The sequence below is a fragment of the Oxyura jamaicensis genome, chromosome 3 (genome assembly GCF_011077185.1).
Source record: "Oxyura jamaicensis isolate SHBP4307 breed ruddy duck chromosome 3, BPBGC_Ojam_1.0, whole genome shotgun sequence".
Lineage (NCBI taxonomy): Eukaryota > Metazoa > Chordata > Aves > Anseriformes > Anatidae > Oxyura > Oxyura jamaicensis.
Window position 1 is genome coordinate 13,457,860 of NC_048895.1, and position 19,840 is coordinate 13,477,699.

Sequence of the window (19,840 nt, forward strand, 5' to 3'; positions counted from 1 at the left end):
GGACACTGGGGGGAGAGGGACGGATCCCGGCGGAGGTGCCGCGATGGCGGCGCCGCTGAGCGACGGGGAGAAGCGCAAGCAGATCAGCGTGCGGGGCATCGCGGGGCTGGGCGACGTGGCGGAGGTGCGCAAGAGCTTCAACCGGCACCTCCACTTCACCCTGGTCAAGGACCGCAACGTCGCCACCCCCCGCGACTACTTCTTCGCCCTGGCGCACACGGTGCGGGACCACCTGGTGGGGCGCTGGATCCGCACCCAGCAGCACTACTACGAGCGGGACCCCAAGGTGAGCCGCCCTGCCCTGCCCTGCCCTGCCCTGCCCTGCCCGGGACAGGCGACCCCATCCCCGCCTTCACACCTCGCCCTGGCTGCGTCCCCGCTCCCCTTCTGGCCTCAAACCCCCCCCTCACGCCCCTGTGAGCGTGGTCCCACGAAGGCCACCGTGGGCATCGCCGTGGGCACGGTCACGTCCTCGCTGGCTTGGCGCCTGCTCCCCCGTCTCCGCGGGCTGGGGGCTGCAGGGCATCCTTCAGCCCTGACCCTTCCGAGTTAAGCAGCTCCAGCGCTGAACCGGGGAGCCCCGGGGGGCAGGTGAGTGCTGGAGGAGGCACGGCCCTTCCCAGCCTGCCGGCGGCGGCGGCACCGCATCAGCTCTTTTCTCGGGGTTATGGATATTGCCTGGACGCACCGAGCTGCGCTCAGCCAACGTGCTCGCATGCCGGCGTGGCCCTGCGTGCGCTGGCAGTAACGCCTGGGTGTGGAGCCCTCCCTGTTATCCTTGCTCACCCAAACGTGCCGTGGCCAATATTACTGCACCAAGGGGCTGTGCGAGTCCCATCAAGGGGAAGAGGAGCCTGGAGAGGGCTTGCTGTCTGTCCCATGCACTTAGATTTTCACTAGAACCACGTCCCTGTGGGAGGCTGAAGTCAGCAGTGTTTATGCCGCCGTGTGATGTTTTCAGTCGTTGAGTCCCAAGGAGCGGACGAGGGGAGCAGGTGCACCCTTTCAAACTCCCAGAGCAGGTAATCCTGCCGCTTAGGGCTCCAAAGCTGGCCTGGAGAGATCCCGGCTGCAAAGGAAAGGGATTCAAGGGGAAGCATGATTTGAAGCCAGGCTACTGCTCGGTTAAAACTCCTCTTTATGTATAAAAATATCTGTAGTGATGGAAAAATCTGAGTAAGGGCAAAAGCGTGCGTAGCCCGCTTCCCCGCTGCGCATCCTAGGAACAGGCTTTCATTAGCATTCACCACACGGGCAGTAGTTCCTCCGAAACGTGGGAGGTCACCGCAGACCCCTCCTTCGTGTGCGGTTGTGCCTGGAGCTCTGCCACCCGTGGGACAGTTCATTCCTTCAGCAGAGTGAAAGGTGCATGTCCGCGTGGGGAGGACACAAGGAAGGGTGAGCACATCTTGTTTCAGCCCCCGACAGCCTCAGGTGGCTCTGAAGCATGTGTCTAAAGCTGTCAACACCCGGAGCATCTCATTTGTCACCGCCTTCCTCAGAGATTGCCTAAAATCCAGCACTCCGGGCTGATCCTTTCTTGCGGAGCTCCCCGGCAGAGAGACGGTGCCCCAGGCAGGACAGAAAAGCGAGGGGAAACACTCTCCGTGCCGAAAACAGGCTGGGAAAGGTTGAGCTTGCACGCCCAAGTGCCCTCTCCCTCCCCTCCCGCTGTCCTGCCGCGGGTGACCTGGCTGGCTGATCTTCTCCCCGCTCAAAAAGCGCGAGAGGAGAGCTGGAAAATCACTGGCAGGAAGGGGGCTGGCCTGAAGCCGGGCCAAGTATGCGAGGGGCGGGGGGCTCCCTGCTTGCTGCAGGCTCCGGATCGGCTTCAGCGGAGCATGAGAAAACTTTTAAGAGCCCGGTGCAGGCATCACCTCAGCCGAGCTTGGCTGCGCGTAAAGATACAGTTCAGCATCCTAGATAATTCTTGCCTGAAGTTAATTAGGGAAACACTCTTAACAGGCAACGAGATTTTTCTATAGAAGGCTGTTGGCAGGGAGATGTGCAGCGGGGAGTTGGCTAGCATCCCGTGCAAGGCTCCTTCTGACAAACAAGCTGTGGTGCGTGTTGTTCAGGAGCGGGCGCCAAGAGCCGCTTTGGGAGGCTGTCCCTCGCTCTGAAAAACATTTGGGGCTGATCTTAGTTTTAAGTGACTTTGGTGAAATCCTTTGGGCGCGGCAAGTGATGAGCCGGCCTCCCAAGGTGGGGTGAAACGTGCTGTAAGTGTCTTTCTTTGCCTCCCCAGCGTATTTATTACCTGTCCCTGGAGTTCTACATGGGCCGCACCCTGCAGAACACGATGGTGAACCTGGGCTTGCAGAACGCCTGCGATGAAGCCATTTACCAGGTGAAGTCCTGGGGTACGGGGTGTGCCCCTGAAGAACTGGCCGGACTTTTCCATGTGGAGGGCTGGGTATCTTTATTTCTCAAGGCTTCCTCCTGAGGATGCTTTATTTTGGCTAAACGAAGGTTTGGCCCTCTGCTCGTGTTCTGCCACCCCCAGAGAAGGCAGTGGTGGCACCTTGGGGTGCCTCGAGAGCTGGGCTACAGCTTCCTCAGACCGCTCCTTTCCTGTAGTGGCTGGGCTCTGCATCCAGAAAGCATCTCCAAGAGTCCCCAGAACTAGGGAATCCCAAGGGGCGAACAATTTCCCACTGGTAAGGAGAGGTGATGGCTCATCACGGGTCATGTAGTCTGCTGAGGGAGGCTGGGCCAAAAAGGAAAGCGCAAAACCACCACACCACAGTTCATACGTGCATGCACATACATAGAGAGCACCGCGGCAGCGCTGACCGACAAAAGAGCTGTAGCATCTGCCTGGCTCCCCAAGTGTCTTTGCTGCTGGCAGGCTTCTCCTCGAACCAGGCACAGCCCCTGGAGAGGCGGCCAGCCCTTGGGTTAGAGGAGAAAAACCCCCGAGAGCTGCAGAAGCCGAGGCAGCCGCTTCCACCCGTGGGCCCCGGCCAAGCAGCTCGGCAGCGGGGTGCTCAGGATGTGGGAGGGCGCGGAGCGTAACGCGGAAACTGCGGCCACAGGCTGCAGAAATGGCCGTAACCTTCCCCGGGGCTCCGGGCTGGGCCCCGCAGCCCTTTGCGCGCCGCCTGGCCGCCTGTCGGCCTCCTCGGTGGGAGGGCCTCGCGGCTGGAGGGGCTGCCAGGAGGCGAGTGTTTTGTTGGGTGTCTCTAAGGAAACCTGCTTCGTGGGAAAGCGGTGCTTGATGAGGAATTGTTTTCCAGTTCATTAGGCTGCCCCCGGGGGCCAGAAGCTGCTGAGGTGTTCTGGGGGCTGAGGGAAGGGCTGCGGGGAGAGCCCCACGCGGTTGGGGTCGGTGTGGGAATTGTGTGTGCCCTCCTCAGAGAGCACGCTGAGAGGACAGGGATGTGGGTACTGACGTGTTCTCCTGTGGCTGTTTCCCCAACAGCTGGGCCTGGACTTGGAGGAACTGGAGGAAATCGAAGAGGATGCCGGGCTGGGAAACGGAGGCCTGGGCCGCCTGGCAGGTAACACAGGGAGAGGGGAGCCCCGTCCTCGCTCTGAGGGTGGCCCAAGAGGAAGGGCACGGAGTTTGCCTTCCTTGTGAGCATGTCACGTCTTCATCTCAGCCTCCTGAGGGCTCTCTGCTCTGCCTCACCTCCTGCCCCCGGGGCTGCCTGCCGCAGTGGGACCTCAACCACACACAGCCAGCATCCAGGAGATGCCTCGGTGCCTGACGGGAGCACACGAGCTGGGCTGTGGCTGAAAGAGGCTGTCTGAAGCCTTTCTCCTCACCTCCCTGTACAATCTTTCCTTTTTTTTCCTGAGGCACGCGAGCAGCCCTCACGTAGGCAAGTTGTTGGCTGCTATTTTGATCTGCCCGTCACAAAGGACTGCTGGAGACGCGAGCTGCCTGACAGGAGGTGCCAGGGCTGAGCTTTACCAGAGCTGCCCTGCACCGACGGTCAGAAAGCTTTGCTTTGACAGAGCTCGTAGTAAAGCAGCTGGTGAGTCAGGATCAGAAGCCCTGCTTTACGTGGCAGGCAGGCTTCGAGCCAGGCGTGGGTTTCTCAGGCGGGTTCGGAAGAGCTCTCGCTGCAACAACGCTGCATTTAGGTGCATTTCACTCACACCTGGCTTGAGCTGCTGCTGCCCCTGATGGCCACTGGTCTCTGCTATGTGCACATGTGCTCAAACGGGGAAGGTTGCTGCACCTGCACCTCCATCACACAAGGCTTCAGGTGTCCGCACCATTGCTCCCCAGTCTCCCCTGGCATTGACCTGATGCTAAGGGCCTCACTCAGGGAGTCCTGCCCTTCTCACTAACAAGTTTATGGGGTCCTAGTGCAGGCTGTCCCCTCCTGTCCCTGCTGCACACGGATTCCTGAGCAATAAACACTCCCAGCAGCACCAGTCGTGGCAGCTCCTCGGCCCCGTGCTCAGCGCGCCGCTGCAGCGAGCCAGGGCGAGGTCGCTGGCAGCGTGATGATGCTGTGCTCTTCCAGCCTGCTTCCTGGACTCCATGGCCACGCTGGGGCTGGCAGCGTACGGTTACGGCATCCGCTACGAGTTCGGCATCTTCAACCAGAAGATTGTCGACGGCTGGCAGGTACGTTGCTGGCACATGTGGGTCATCCCATCCCCTTCTATTTCGTGCTGTGATGGTCAGCTCTGCCCGGGGGTGTGACCCGGCCACACAAATAGCACGTGGGGCCTTGGGCTGCCCCAAACCTCAGCATTTTAACCTGGGGTGCTGCTGCTCATGTGGGGTCCCTCGGAGACTGGCAGCAGGGCCTTAAACAGGGACTCTCCCCTGTAGCATTAACAATCGTAATAGTTTGTAAGCGAAAGTAGACAAAAAACTGCCCCAAGCGGTGGTTATTCCTCACGTGTGTCTGGAAGTGATTTCTGTAGGGAGACTTGTATTGCTTCTGTGCATAAAGGACCCTATTTCCCCTTAAAACAGCTCTCCACAAGTCAGGGTGAGAGGTGCGAGGGTTGTTTTTTCCTCCTTCTCCACAAAGAAGCTGTGTTGCTAGGCCCTGTAAATGGTGGAAAAGAGGCAAAAAGCATCCACTGCAGGTGGCTTAATGTTACTTGAAAAAGAACAGGGCGGTGATAGACCTCGTCCCCTCCCAGAAAAATAATGGCCTGCAGACACAAAGTGTCTTCGCCTCAGCCCCTCTTGGTGGTGGTGCACATCAGCGTGGTTTGCTCTGCTAATTCACTAATTGCTAATTGCTCCTGTTAGTGCTGTCAGGAGCAGAGAGAAATCCCCTCTGGCAGAGGGCAGAGCAGTTAGCAAGACCTGGGTTACAGGGGGTGGGTTGTGACCAGGAGCAGCACCGATGGGCTCCTAGGGAACCACAAACTGCACCATCACACTGGTTGCGAAGCCCTCGAGGCACTGGGTGCAGGAGTCTGTGTGGTTTGTGCGGATGGCTTACACCAGTACAGCTCTGCAAAGCCAATAGAGATTGATTTATATCAGCTGGGATTTGGTCAGCCAATTTTTGGGAAGCCCAGCTGTCCTCTAGAGACCCCTGCGTATCCATTTTTAAAGCCACCTTACCAAAGCTTTGCTTTTCACACCGTCTCCCTTTGGAGAGCCAAATCTAACCTTCCCTTGGAGACACGAGCCCCGTCTTGAGCCACGTTTGCCCCTTGCAGGTGGAGGAGGCCGACGACTGGCTACGCTACGGCAATCCCTGGGAGAAAGCTCGCCCCGAGTACATGCTCCCTGTGCACTTCTACGGCCGCGTGGAGCACACCCCTGAGGGCGTGAAGTGGGTCGACACCCAGGTACAGCGGTCTGCCTCCGCGCTGGGCTTGGGGAGGGGGCGTGGAGGGGGAGAGGCTGTCCCAGGGCTAGCCGAGGCCAGGCTTTGCTTCCCTCCTGCTCTGGCAAAGCGCTTTCTGCTCTGTTTGCGTTTCATCTTTATCATGTTCAGTTGCAGCTGTAATTTCAGAAGGAGTTGGTGCCCAGTTTCCAGGATGAAACCTCTCATCCATTCTTGCAGGGGTTTATGTCAGGGGAGGATTGCATCCCTGGCTCGTTCTGCGCTGCTCCTGGCCACGGCTTGCTCAAACCCAGTGATTTTGCAGGTGGTTGTGGCACCGCCGCTGTGGGTGGAGATCCATCTCTCGGGGCAGCCACGCAGCAATCCAGCGGGTGCTCAACTCCTGTGGTCAGAGCAAGTGCCTCTTTCCCAGGCCAGCCTGGTGGGTAGGCGAGGTTTCACGTCTCCAGTCTGCCTGGAGGCCTCGTTCTGCACCAGTGTGGAGAGCAAACGCTTCTCCAGCTCCTGCATTCCCCTGCCTCGGGTTGAGGCGAGGCGGTGTCGCAATTACAGGGGTAATGCCGTGCTCCGGGAGCGCATGCCTGCCGGGGGCACGTGCTGCTGCAGCATAAATGCGTTCCAGTGTTACGGCTGAGGAAGGCAAACTCTGAAAAAGCGTGGATTTATTTAGGGGATTGAAGAAGTTTCAGCCTCTCCACCCCAAGCCCTAAGGAGGAAGGGACTGGGAATTTCTCTGGGATTTATGGACATGGACTAGCCTTGCTCCCACTTTAGTCAAGGCTCTGTCTGAGGAGCGTACAGCCACAAAGCTGTTGAAGGCAGCGAGGTGCAGGCAGGTTGGCAGGGCTCAACACCACACACCTGCAAACAGCGCGGGGCACCGCGCCAGAGCTCCCCGGGGAAGCAGACGTCCACCCAGGGACTGAATGTCTGCGCCTCTGCGTGCTTTCCTCTTCCAACCCCGGCATCGGTCTGGGGTTTTCAGGGATCCCAAGCTGCGCGATGGGAAGCACTGCTTCTGACAAGGAAGTGTGTTTTCAGCCAGTGCTATTGAAGGAACAGAGTGGAAAGGCTTAAAAAAAAGCCCAAGATGCAGTTTCCAAATATAGCATCGTGCAGTTAATGTGATGCGTGCCCCGGTCCCGTGGCTCGGACAGGGCAGGCTTTCTGCCTGCCTGCTTCCATCTTCGGAGCTGGTAAGACCAGCTTGGAGAGCCCGAGCTCTTGCTGGTTTTCTCCAGAGGGGAGGTGTTGCTGACGCCAGCACAAAGAGTGTGTGTTCTGTTTGGGGCCGACGTGCTGATGCGCCTGGCTGTTCCCTGCCCCGTAAGCACAGCTCCATCCATTCTCTGCTGCCCTTTGTGTCTTTGCCTGGGGAAAGCCTGTGGCTGCAGGGCTGTCACAGCACTGCGTGCCGATGTGTTCAGGTGGCTGTGAGCTCCTTCTGACGGCGTCACAGAGGTGGCCGGGCCCCGTGCTGCAGGATCGGGGCTTTCCTCTGCAAGCACTGCTCAGCTCTGCTGCCATAAGCCCTCGGGCACTTTGTTCTGGGGCAGGGTGCCTTGCCTCGCTGCTCAGCTGGTTTGGTGGCACGGAGACGTTGGTTCAGCAGTGAGCTGGAGCCTACGAGCTTGGAAGCACACCCGTGCCTTGCTAGTGTAAGCTCAACTGGAAGCCCTGGTGGTGTTCTCTGCAGCACTAAGCCACCAGGGCAGCATCCTGGTGCTTAAGCGTGACTTAAAGGCTGCACAAGTTCATGCGTGTTCAGTTCAGGGGCTGGAGATCTCACTGCATTTACCCGGGTGGCTTCAACGTACGTTTAATGGAGTTTTTGGATGCACCTCTATGGGAATGGTGCTTTGGTGGTCGGTTTGGTCCTGGGAGGCTGCAGAGGGCTTCTGGGCAGGATTCAGGCTGGGCAGTTTATCCCAGATGGAAACACCCAGGTGCCCCAGCACTGTGCCAGCGCAGGCAGAAGAGCAGTGACCAGCTGAGGATGCTTGCAGGGCTTTGGTGAATAGTTAGTAGGTACTCAGTTGGTCTGGGAAGGTCAGCAGCTTGCTTGCAAGCCTGTTGTTTCATTGATGAGCTTGAAGCTCCTGTCTGCCAGTAAAGCTCCAAACAACCCTTCCTCTCCCATTAATGCTTTCCTAGTGGGTGCTGAAAGTGCCCGTGACAACAAGCAGGTTTGTGAACCTCAGCAGCTGTGTTTTACCGCACGTGGGATCTTTACCACAGCCAGGAGTTGTCTGTGTCCTCTGGATTCTTTCTGAAGGAGTTTTTTCTGTCCTTTTGCAGGTTGTCCTCGCCATGCCGTATGACACACCAGTGCCAGGATACAAGAACAACACTGTGAACACCATGAGGCTGTGGTCTGCAAAAGCACCCAATGACTTCAACCTCCAGGAGTGTAAGTGCTGTCCCTCCACTGCCTATCTTCTGGCCAGTGGGCTCTGGGGGTGGGACACGGTTATTCCTCTGTGTGCCGCACCTGGCACAGCACTCCACATCAGGCCTGCTGGATCCATACCTCCCGGCTGCCTCAAAAACACACTGCTGAATGCACATCCGTGGATCACACCACCTCCAACCACTTCCAGAACCCTTGTGCACCCACCCATCCTCGTTTCATCCCCCTCATGCTTGCCTCGCTCTGTGCATTCCCCAGGTGATAAACCACGTGCCGGGTGTTCTGCACGTCGCCAAGTGAGCTGCAAACACCCAGGTGCCATGGGGAGCCATTTCCATGCAGCAGCATCCTTCAGTGCTGAAGGAAAACGGCAGCATTCTCCTTCCTTACTGCTGGTTTCCTCTGAGTCCTTGTGTGACCCCTGGTGCATTTTTCAGGCTCTAGCTGTAGTGCTGAAGGACACGTACTGGGCTCCTAACAGTTGCTAGGCCATACAGGAGGGGAACGTTTTAGACAAGACTGATTGGATTCATTCTTCCATACCTGGAAGCACCAAGACGTGTGTCCAGGCAGCCCCGTCAGGGGAACTTATATGGGATGCAGAGAACTGGGGCTCTCAGTTCTTGATGGGCAGCTGTGGCAGTGCTGTGTGTATGTCTCTCTCGTTGCAGTCAATGTGGGTGACTACATCGAGGCAGTGTTGGACAGAAACCTGGCAGAAAACATATCCAGAGTCCTGTACCCAAACGACAACGTGAGTGACTCTTGCTTCTCTTTCCTGCTGCTCGGGTTCATCCTTCCTGTAGTTTTATCGCCCCGTTTGCAGGCAGTGGAAGGTCACGGCCACCTGGTGGGGATTGTTCTGGTCTGAGGATTTTTAATGCAACGTGTTGGCTCTGTAATTCTCAATGAACCGACGCAGCTCTGCTGGCTCCAGAGTGTCACTGCTGACTGGTGGCAGCTGGGGCCTGGCCTATATCATATAGTTGTGGTTTTACTTCATACTCAAGGCAGTTGCCAACTTACTTTTGTTTGCAAAAGTCAGTCCTTATTTCAGCAGCATCTATGAGGGGCACTCGTTTCCAGCCCCAGTTCAAGGGATTTCTCGCACAGTCATTGTGCACCCAGTCATGGACTAGCATCTGTGCTGGAAAAGCCTCCCGGGCTTTATCCCACCCACTCATTTCTCTTGGTGTTTTAAAACAAAACAGCGTGATGCGTGCCGTGCACCGGAGGCAGCTGGTGTGCCTGTAAATGACACCGGCTCCTGGCTACTGCAGGGAGTCCAAAATCCTTGCTCCAAAAACCCTGTAGAGGGCCTTGCAGCGAGGGAGGGAGCCGTGCTCGGTCTGTGGGAGCAGCACCGATGTGTCCCGGGTTCTGTTGCCCTCTGCAGGCAGCTGAGAACAGCAGGCTGTAGCGTGGCTGGCCTCCTGAGAGGCAGGAGGAGTAACATCTAGGTTTGGCCTGACAAAGTGCAGAGCACGTAAGGGCTGTTGGGAAGCCCAGGGGATCGGACAGGAGCATCTCCAGGGGCCGGGCTGCCGACTGGGGATGGCCGCTGCAGCACTGACACCTGCGCGTCCCCCTCACGCAGTTCTTCGAAGGCAAGGAGCTGCGGCTGAAACAGGAGTACTTCGTGGTGGCCGCAACCCTCCAAGACATCATCCGCCGCTTTAAGTCCTCCAAATTTGGCTGTCGAGACCCTGTGAGGACAAGCTTTGAAACGTTCCCGGACAAGGTGAGTTTGTGGGCAGAGAGGGCCGGGGGTGTTTCAGCCAGACCTGCCCCACCGTGTGGGAGAGCAGGATGCTTGGGACCAGGTGGGGCATCTGTACAAAGACCCTGGCGGTTTGGGTTGCAACACAGAAGTGATCTCGGGGCCCATTTTCCAGGGGAAAAAATGCATTTTGGAGCAAATCTGTAGAAGGTTGAACAGCTCCATTCCTGGGAGCTCTGTCTGTTTCTGGGATGCGTGGTTCTGTGAGCCATAAGAAGAGACTCGAGTCTTCCCCCAGCCCTGACCCCATGGGGGCTGTGCTGGGACACAGTCAGAGCCCTGTCACTGCCAGATCTGAGCCCGGCGAGTCTGTGTTGCAGGTGGCTATTCAGCTAAATGACACCCACCCTGCCCTGTCCATCCCAGAGCTCATGCGGATCCTGGTGGACGTGGAGAAGGTGGACTGGGACAAGGTGAGCAGAGCTGGAAGGTGCATACCGCACCTTGCAGGGGCAAGAGTTGCTGTCCTGCCCTTAAATAAGGTTTTCTTCCCCCTCCTGGCCCGGGCATGTGCGTGTTAACCCGCTGTCTGCATGCAGGCCTGGGAGATCACGAAACGGACCTGTGCCTACACCAACCACACCGTGCTGCCCGAAGCCCTGGAGCGCTGGCCGGTCTCCATGTTTGAAAAGCTGCTGCCCCGTCACCTGGAGATCATCTACGCCCTCAACCAAATGCATCTGGATGTAAGGGACTCGGCTGGTCACGGGCTGTGGGTCTCGCTCCAGCTGTCTTTTAGGATGGGAATGTTGCCAGGCCCTACAGCCGGGTTGCTAACGCCCCTTCTGCCCACCCGCAGCGCGTGGCAGATCTCTACCCAGGGGACGTTGACCGTCTCCGGAGGATGTCGGTGATCGAAGAAGGGGACTGCAAGCGCATCAACATGGCACACCTCTGTGTGATCGGCTCTCATGCCGTCAACGGCGTGGCCCGCATCCACTCCGACATTGTGAAGAACTCAGTGTGAGTTGGGGGACACCCACGGCGTGCACAAACCTCCCCTCTCCTCTCTGCTCACTGAGCTTTGCCTGCAAACTGGGGGGGCTGGCTGGGGCAAACGGGTATCAAGGCCTGCTTTGGTTGTCCTGCTGGGTTGGAGGGCTGGAGAAACAATCTTATTTGAGAGTGTACAGGGCCAAACTCATCTCCCTTCAGAGCTGGTGAAATCCTAGGCATTATAGCCAAGGAACGGGTTTGAGAGGCAGTGCAGAGAGTTCACAGTAGTACAATGAGATCAGCAGAGGTTGTCCTGAGTCAGGAGCATGTATGGGGGGTCCAGCTGAAGCTCTGGGTGGTGGCAGAGTGGTTCAGTGTGGCCCCTATTCTCTGATGTTCCAGGTTCAAGGATTTCTACGAGCTGGAGCCAGAGAAATTTCAGAACAAGACAAACGGGATCACGCCGAGGCGCTGGCTTCTGCTGTGCAACCCGGGACTGGCCGATGTTATCGCCGAGGTGAGTGAGGGGCTGAGCTGTGATCCCCGCTGTTTGCTTCTGGGCACTTCACAAAGTCTGAACAGAGCCTGAGGGAAAGGTCTGGCAGGCGTGAGCGAGGACAGCCTGGCAGGCATGCCTGTTGCACGTGTAGGTGTGAGGCTGGCTGAGCTTTAAAGTCTCTGAGGAAGAGCTGGCCAAGGAGTTGCAGAAATTTGGATCTGGCTCCCTCCCCTCACAGTGGCTGCAGACAACCTGTCAGGCAGCACTGTGGTGTGTAGAAATGGGCTGTCTGCAAAAGCATTCAAGCTTCATGGCCACAAAGGAGCTCCCTCAGATCCCCCGCCCCAGTTTTGTCTCCTTTGTTGAGCAGGCCCTTGAGCTTTGTTTATTTTTGCTTCACGCTGGGGTATGTAATAGCTGAAAAGCATTGTGCAGTTATTTATGTCCTGCCCCTCAGTTTCTCCAGCTGCCAGGAGGCCCTGGTACCTGCGCACACACCCTTCCTCTGAATCTCTTTGAGAGAAAGGGACTGGTTTAGATTTTTGCAATTCCCCCTCTTCCCCTGTACCTTTGAGCTGCCTGATACAGAAAAGTCATTTTGCCGTGAGGAACCGTGCCCCTTCTGTCCAGTGTCTCTTCTTCCTCTTCCCAGCAGGGCTGTGGCAACTCTGCTGGGGAAGTGCACTTGTGGATGGGGTGAGATGTCCCACAGGTGAAACATCCCTCTTTTGATTCCTTCCTTTAGAAAATCGGGGAAGGCTTTGTCACAGACCTGAGCCAGCTGAAGAAGCTCCTGGATTTCATCGACAACGAGATGTTTATCAGGGATGTGGCAAAAGTCAAACAGGTAATGAGCGCTGGAGGGGAGGGGGGATGAAGGGTGAAGGCAGCGTGCTCCCAGGGAACGTCCCAGCAGCCAGCCCTCACTTCTGGCACAAGGCCTGCTCCTCATCAGATTTTCTTGCCAGGAGAACAAGCTGAAGTTCTCAGCCTACTTGGAGGAGCAGTACAAGGTCAAGATCAACCCTTCATCCATGTTTGATGTTCAGGTCAAGCGAATCCACGAGTACAAGAGGCAGCTGCTGAACTGCCTGCACGCTATCACCCTCTATAACCGTAAGTCCTGCCGGCTGGGGGCTGGTAGGCCAGGGCTGCCCCCCACCCGCCCCTTGCTGCCAGCGTTCCTATGTAAATGCACGCCAGCTGGTGCCCAAGGAGTGGCTTTCCAAGTACCTTGCAGCCCGATTTTGCCCAGCACAGCTTTGCCTGATGTCTGGTTGGGCTTTGGGGTTCTGTGGGTTTGCTGGGCTCACGCAGCGCGGGCCGGGCCCATCCCTGATGCGAGCAATGAGCTCTGCCCAGTTTGTCTTTGCTTCAGTTGGTTATGCCCTGCTCTTTCAGGCATCAGAAGCGACCCATCCAAATCCTTTGTGCCTAGGACGATTATGATCGGAGGAAAGGTAAAGTGTGTCCCAGCCTCAGCGCACGCGCGGCATTGGGATGTGGGGAAGGTGCTGGTCCCTTCTGGGGGCTTTGCTGGGTTTGCTGTGGGTCAGCCGCCGTGGGTCGGTGCTGGTGGGCTCTTCAGGAAGCGCTGCCATGGACTAGATCGGGGCCTGATTGCTCCCCTCGGGGGCTCAGGGCTTCTCCCAGTAGGGTTTTGGGTGATCCATGTGAAGAGCAGAGGTGAGGCTCAGATTGTCCCCACAGTGAGGACCTGAACTGGCACCTCTTGTGCTCTGCCTTCCTTAAAAGCCTTCGCCCTCTCTGGGCTGCTCTTCTTCAGGCGGCCCCCGGCTACCACATGGCCAAGATGATCATCAAACTCATCACATCCATCGGCGAGGTCATCAACAACGATCCCTACGTGGGGGACAAGCTCAAGGTCATCTTCCTGGAGAACTACCGCGTGTCCCTGGCTGAGAAGGGTACGTCTTCGGTGTCACCTGGGCACCCTTAGGAAGGGCCTGAGGGCTGTGGGGCTTGACATGGGGCAGGGAGGCAGCGTGGCGCAGGAGCAGCAGCTGCAGGGGGTCCTGGCAGAGCTGGGCCTTTGTGCCTGGCTCTGGCCTCTGGGCTGAGCTGGAAGGGGCAGCAGGCCACTAGCAGCTCCCAGAGTTGTTCTGCTGTCCTGGGCCCAGGCTGGGGGGAGCCGCAGCCAGCCGAGGGCTAACTCCCACCTCTCTTGCACCCGGCAGTGATCCCAGCAGCGGATCTCTCCCAGCAGATCTCCACAGCTGGCACGGAAGCCTCGGGCACCGGCAACATGAAGTTCATGTTGAACGGGGCCCTCACCATCGGCACCATGGATGGAGCCAACGTGGAGATGGCCGAGGAGGCAGGCGAAGAAAACCTCTTCATCTTCGGCATGCGGGTGGAGGACGTGGAGGCCCTGGATCGCAAAGGGTTGGTGCTGGGGAGCGTGCTGCCCTCGCTGCCCGAGACACGTGCCAGCTCTCCGGGTGCTGGGCCCCAGGGGAGAGCACCAGCCCCTACAGCCCGCCCGTGCCTCCTCCCTGCGCAGGTACAACGCGCTGGAGTATTACGAGCGCCTGCCGGAGCTGCGGCAGGCCATTGACCAGATCAGCAGTGGGTTTTTCTCCCCGAGAGACCCCGGGTGCTTCAGGGATGTTGTCAACATGCTCATGCACCACGACAGGTGAGGCCTGGCACGCATCCCAGCCCCTTCGTGGGAAGATGACCGTGCTGCCCCGCCTGGGACCCCGCAGCAGGCTAACCCCAGCCTTACTCTGCGCTCCGGCTTTCAGGTTTAAGGTGTTTGCCGACTACGAAGCCTACATTAAATGCCAAGGCCAAGTGGACCAGCTGTTCATGGTAAGAGCTGCCCACAGCAGAGGCAGGGGGTCCTTGGCCATGCAGGGGGGAAAGCGGGGGGAGCTGGGCTGAGCGTGCCCCTGTGGAGCCCTTCTCACACCCCACAGCGTTTGTGGGGGCACGGGGCAGGGCGAGGGGGGTTTCGAGGCTTCAGCAGCCCCACAGCACCGTATTTAAAGCAGCCAAGCGTGCGTAGTGGTGCCCTGAGGCTGAGCCGTGATGGGGCGGGATGAGTGACCGCTGCCTTGCCTCCCCTCTTCGCAGGACCCCCGGGAGTGGACTAAGAAAGTCATCAGGAACATCGCCTGCTCGGGCAAGTTCTCCAGCGACAGGACCATCACCGAGTACGCCCAGGAGATCTGGGGGGTGGAGCCCTCCTCCACTAAAATCCCCCCACCCAACCTGCCCCGGGACTGACACAAGCACGGAGGGAAGGCAGGAGGGATGGGCGCCCAACCCCGGAGCCCTCACCCGCATTTCACCGCCAGCTGTCCGGGCTTGGCTCTGCAGGAGCGAGGCCTTTCCCTCCGGGGTAGAACGGTGCTCTGAGGAGGAGCCCAGCCCTGACTGAGGAACGGGAGCTGGGGGAGAGGCAAAAGGACCCCGTGTTTGTACCCACGTACCCAGCCTGCACGTGCTGCGTATCGCTTTTAGTGAGACAGCCACGGATCAGTCTTCCGCAACCGCGCTCCACGCTTAACAAAAGGGATCTCCAGCTCAATCCTTCCCTCCCTCTGCATGCGGCCTGGCCTCCCTGCCCCACAAAGGGGTTTAGACAACACCGAGTGTCTTGTGTCCTCCTCCAGGGGCTGTGCCAGCCCAGCAGCAGGGGGAAGGAGAGGCTGCTGCCTGCCCTCCCAGCCACCCCTTCCCCCAGGAGGCCTGGAGAAGGGGCTGGCTGTTAGCTCGGCTGCCTCCGGTGCAGGTGCTGCTTCCATACACTGTGGTCCACCAGGAGAGGGATCAGCAGCCGGGATCACAGAGCTTGCTGTAGCCTCCTCCCCACCTATTAATTAAAAAGCCAGTAGCCAAACCACTCCAGGGATTGTTTTTTTTGTTTTTTTAAAGCAGCTGTATCTGCGTGGAACAGGCTCTGCTTGCCGCTGCCAGCTGGGGGGGACCCAGCCGGGTGCATGACAACTCCTGTGTCCCTCCACAGCTGGGCTGCACAGCTCCATGCAGCCCTGGTGGGGCTGGGGTCAGCTGAACACCCGTAGTGCGATGTAGCGCACCGGTACTCCTGTGTCACACCCGCGCGTTAAGGCAACCCGAACACGCGTTGGTTTGACTTGGGTGTGACTGCCCGCTGCTTGGGGTTCCAGCCTGGTGCGGCGACACTACAGTTCCGGACACGGTCCCCTGCAGCCAGCACCGTGCCGGGTGCTGGCACTGTCATGGGGACAGCACTGCCATGCAGAATGGGGCCTTTGGCCAGCAGCCAGGGCAGCCAGGAGGGAGATGGGGCCAGAGGCTGCACTGGGCCAGCACCACTTCCCTGCACAGTGGCTACGTGCACTGGGATGGGGGTTATGGTCTTGGATTTAGCCTGGAAATGGCACGGGGGGGTGCTCTGCTTGAAACCCCCTGGGCAGCTCCTGTTTTCCCCAGAGCCTCAGCCAGGCTCCAGGAGAGCTGCTCCCCCAGAGCTGGCAGCTGCACTGCCCCAAAGAGTTGTCCAGGCCCAGCTGCAAGCCCTTCTCCCATCCCGCAGCCCTTCTGCACCACTGCCATGCACCCAGCTGGCCTGCCCGAGCAGGGAAAACGTCCCAAAAACAGGTGAAAGCTGAAGTGATCAGCAGTCAATGCCTTTATTAAAACTACACCACTTTTAGATAAACATTTCAGTTTAAGTTTCCAAGCATCTCACTGGCCTACTGCCGGGACTGGCGGCGTTGGGGTCACCGCCACGCGCCGTCCCCGTGCCGGACCCTCAGCTCTGCCCCCGAGGAAGGCAGCCAGCCTCCGGCTCTGCCTTGCCCTGAGCCAGCTGCCGGCAGCAGCGTTAGCTGGAATGTGCAGGTCACTCTCTACAGAGCCACGTCAGTGTTCCTCTGCTGTCAGTGCAATAAATACGAGTGCATCAAACATAATTTAAGTGGCACAGTTAGCTTATGAGTATCGTGGGTCAGAAACCTCAGGGATAACCCCGCTAATGGCAGAAGAATCTCAGTACAAGAACAAGCTACTGTCTGCTTTGCAACTAGCGTGATCCTGCGGGTATAACTGGGATGCATGCCGAGCAGCTTATGCTACGCTGTACGCCCCTGAGTGGGCCCTTCGGGCAGCACGATTCACGTCTGAGCACTAGTGACTAAACCTACAGCACCACTTCTTCCTCCTGGACAGCGTGCCCCAAACCCAGCAGCGAGATGGGCTGAGAAAGCTGCTGCTGGAAGTGCCCACGGCGCCCGGGACACAGCAGGGAGGCAGAGGGAGAAAGGTGGAAGAACCCCAGGCTTGTTTTTGCATCGGGAACTGCGTGTCACTGCCTGCTTTTAACTACAGAGGAACAGCGTAGCCACCAGGAACAGGAAATTAAAAGGAATTAAAGAGTAGATGAGGGGAAATAAAAGTACAAGAGCTCTTCCCACCCAAAGGAAGCACGTATCTGGCTGGCTGTGTACGGGGAAAAGGGAAGACACCCATTCCCACATCCTGGGCCCACGTTGATAGTGGAAGGGGAAAGTCAGGCAAAGCACGATCTTACACTTTCCAGCTTAAACTCCCAACTCGGTAATTTATCTGTATAAGCCACTTCAGGCCTAAGAAGTGCATGTGAGGAAGGGGAGGAGCGCCACTGAGGATAACAGAGAGGGGAGCAGAAGTGATGTCCAGGAGGAAAACTGTACGGAACAGGAAAAAGGGCATTCATCTTTTCCCTTAAATAGATGTTGGAAAAGGAAGAAAAAAAAAATCTCACTTTATTTCCAAATGTGTGCAATTAGCCCAACACTTGCAGCACGTTGTGACTGAAGAGCTAAACAAAAACACCTCGCACCACCTGGATCTTCAGTGTACTTGTAATTACAGCCACTGAGCGGAAAAAAGGGAAGGCAAAACGTGTATTTCCTAGAAAGGGAACACCTCAGACTCAAGCAAGACAACTGTGGTATGGAGACACGGCCAAAGCCCTTTGCCTACACGTGTCTGTATGTGATCCAAAAAACAGCAGCAGTGGTTGGAAGTGAAAGAAACACCCTTGGTCATGACATACGTGTCCTAGGAATGTCTGGCCTCAGTGGTACGGCGCTGGACTGGCCAGGCTCTGTTGTGCTTACTCTTTTCACCATTTGGTACAAGCTCCTGGGTTGTTGTCGCCCCTCCGTCCACGTCGAAAAAGAAGCCACCGACTTCTTTCTTCTACCATCACAGACGCTGATGCTGGGAGCTGGAGTTGCCAAGGGTACACATCAGGACTGGAGTGGGAATCCCTGACCTCCTTTCGTGCCAGGGATGGAAGAATGGCAGACTGACCCACAGGGAGGGAGGAGGAAACGGAGAGAGAGAGGGGAAGGAAAGAAAGGGAAACCTCTGCGCTGCCAAGCAGCCAGTCTTCAGTGATGATGCTCATGTTCAGATACTCCCAGAAATTCCCTAGGAAAAGAAACAACGCAGCAGTGACTCTCAGTTGTCCTTTGCTCTGGAGGATGCTGTGGCTTCTGTTTCCCTGGCAAATACTGGGGCTCGAGTGCTTGCAGCTAGAGGGAGCAGCAGTGAGCTTTGCTGCCACCCAGCTAGAAGAGGTAAATGCAGGCAGCAGAATCAGCTGCTCTGCAGACAGCCCCTCCAGAGCATCCGGCTCACAGCAGAGATGAGACGGAGAGGGGGGAGCGCTCCCAAGCTTTCTGTGGTTCCCTTTCTGTAGTTCCCCGTCTGTAGTGCTGACCCAGAGCCCCAGGCACCGCCCCCCCATGCCGTGGAGACCCCACTGGCTGGGCCGTTACCGCAGTATTCGAGGTAGCTCTGGACTCCTGTAGATGTATTTGTGCCGGTAGCCGAGGTCTGTGTGGAACGGAACAAACTGCACCTTGTAGTCTCGGAAACTCCGCGATGTCGCAGCGATGTTGTAAAGCTGAGTCCGAGGGGAAGCAGGTGAGAGACACGTGTCGCTCCAAACCAGCTACCCCCCAGCTCAAAAGCAGCCATCCCATCCCAAATCGGCCCCCACACCAGCTGCCTCTCTCAGGGGTGGCCCTGGCGTGACCAGCTTTGCGACCTCTCGCTCAGCCTCACTACTGATTTGCCACCTCCAACAGCACAGAACCTGGAGCCCCTTCAGGCTACACGTTTCTATGCGCATCCTACTGTTGTCTTTTTGCCTGGCTTCACCAACACCCCGGGGGTGTTATTCTGGCCTCCCCGGTCCCTCCCGCCAGGTCAGTTCGCAGAGCCACACGCCCACCTTTTTTCCCAGATGAAATGGTACCACCGGGTCGTCCTCAGCGTGAAGGATGAGCAGGGAGCAGGAGATGTATTTCACACTGCAAGGCAGACAGCAATGGCAATCCGGAGCAGGTAGACTGGACGCGTTTTCCTCCCTGCCCAAAACTACTCCTACCGCAAAGAGCCCCTTAGTGACGTCAGGCAAAGCCAGGTAAAAACAGAGCAAGCAAACAACGGCAAGGCTTCAACGCAGCACGCAGGGCTGGGAAGCGTGGGCTGGCCCGCAGCAGCCTCCCGGCGCTAACACCAACACGCCTGGATTTGCAAGGGAGCTGCAGTGACTAACGTGTTCTGCGGGTCATTAACTGCAGCTCAGATCTTGGAAATGCTATTACACGGGCACCAGTAATTCGATCTGCAGAAAGTCTGCCAGCAAAAGGCATCCTTGGAAGAGCCGTTTGCTGCTCGGACCCAAAGCGGCTCACATCACTGCAAGGCATCGTCCCCCAAGGTCTGGTTTGGTTTCGCAACTGGAAACCGAACTCCTAAGATCTCAGCCTCTTGAATGAGGTGAAAGCAGACGTTATTATGCAAAAAGGCAGCTTATGCAAACACACACCTGAGAAATAATCCCAAACCTTTAAAGTCTTGGTGCTACTGCTTAAGGTGTAATGCACACTTGAAAAGCATAAATCACCGGGATCAAATTAGCATATCCCTGAGTAGTCTCTATGCTCTCTTTTGCATCTCTCCTCATTAAGGCCAATTAAAAAAGAAAGAGCTCCACAGTGCAAAGCTGCGCTGCATTCAGGGCTGCAAGAGCGACTGAAATCCCTTCAGCAAGTACAATGCTTTGACATAAAAAGAGCAGAGCGCGGTCTGCTCCTCGATGCTTGCCCTGGTTCACTGCAGCCACAGCCGAAACCCCAGCGATCAGGGAAGGCACTCACTTCTCATCGTTTGCAAATTTAATTCCACTCGTCGTGATGGGGTCAAGGAAGAACCAGTCAAAGCCAGGGAAGTATCTGTATATCTGAAAGGAAAAACTGGGCTTAGTGGCAGGCTCCAGCAGGACAGTTACAAGCAGCAGGAACAGGGCAAGCCTCTGCCATCCCCGTAACATCCCTGAGCTGCTGGCTGCGCTCTCTGCGATCAGAGAGACCATGTTTCCACCAGCGCCTTTTTTTCTTTCCTGTGTCAAGCCCCTATTATCAGCCTGC

General features: G+C 57.4%; 2 protein-coding genes across 2 annotated transcripts in view; one reads left to right on the top strand and one right to left on the bottom strand.

The window, feature by feature from the left end:
• Window positions 1-43: 43 nt before the first annotated feature.
• Window positions 44-15,274, top strand: PYGB (glycogen phosphorylase B). The gene is made up of 20 exons (XM_035323074.1): window positions 44-286; window positions 2,249-2,350; window positions 3,425-3,503; window positions 4,482-4,585; window positions 5,647-5,778; window positions 8,076-8,187; window positions 8,859-8,941; window positions 9,785-9,928; window positions 10,288-10,380; window positions 10,507-10,653; window positions 10,767-10,930; window positions 11,306-11,420; window positions 12,148-12,249; window positions 12,371-12,518; window positions 12,804-12,862; window positions 13,189-13,330; window positions 13,601-13,808; window positions 13,927-14,061; window positions 14,171-14,237; window positions 14,502-15,274. The coding sequence occupies exons 1-20, from the start codon at window positions 44-46 to the stop codon at window positions 14,652-14,654; spliced, it is 2,532 nt and encodes an 843-aa protein (XP_035178965.1). The 3' UTR covers window positions 14,655-15,274.
• A 1,850-nt stretch (window positions 15,275-17,124) lies between these two features.
• ABHD12 (abhydrolase domain containing 12, lysophospholipase) overlaps window positions 17,125-19,840 on the bottom strand; it is a 36,248-nt gene continuing 33,532 nt past the window's right edge. The window contains exons 10-13 of the mRNA XM_035323105.1: window positions 19,571-19,653; window positions 18,640-18,718; window positions 18,182-18,309; window positions 17,125-17,831 (exon numbers count right to left, since the gene is read on the bottom strand). Of these exons, the coding sequence (XP_035178996.1) occupies window positions 17,792-17,831; window positions 18,182-18,309; window positions 18,640-18,718; window positions 19,571-19,653 (330 nt within the window). The 3' untranslated portion in view covers window positions 17,125-17,791. The remainder of the gene's footprint in view (window positions 17,832-18,181; window positions 18,310-18,639; window positions 18,719-19,570; window positions 19,654-19,840) is intronic.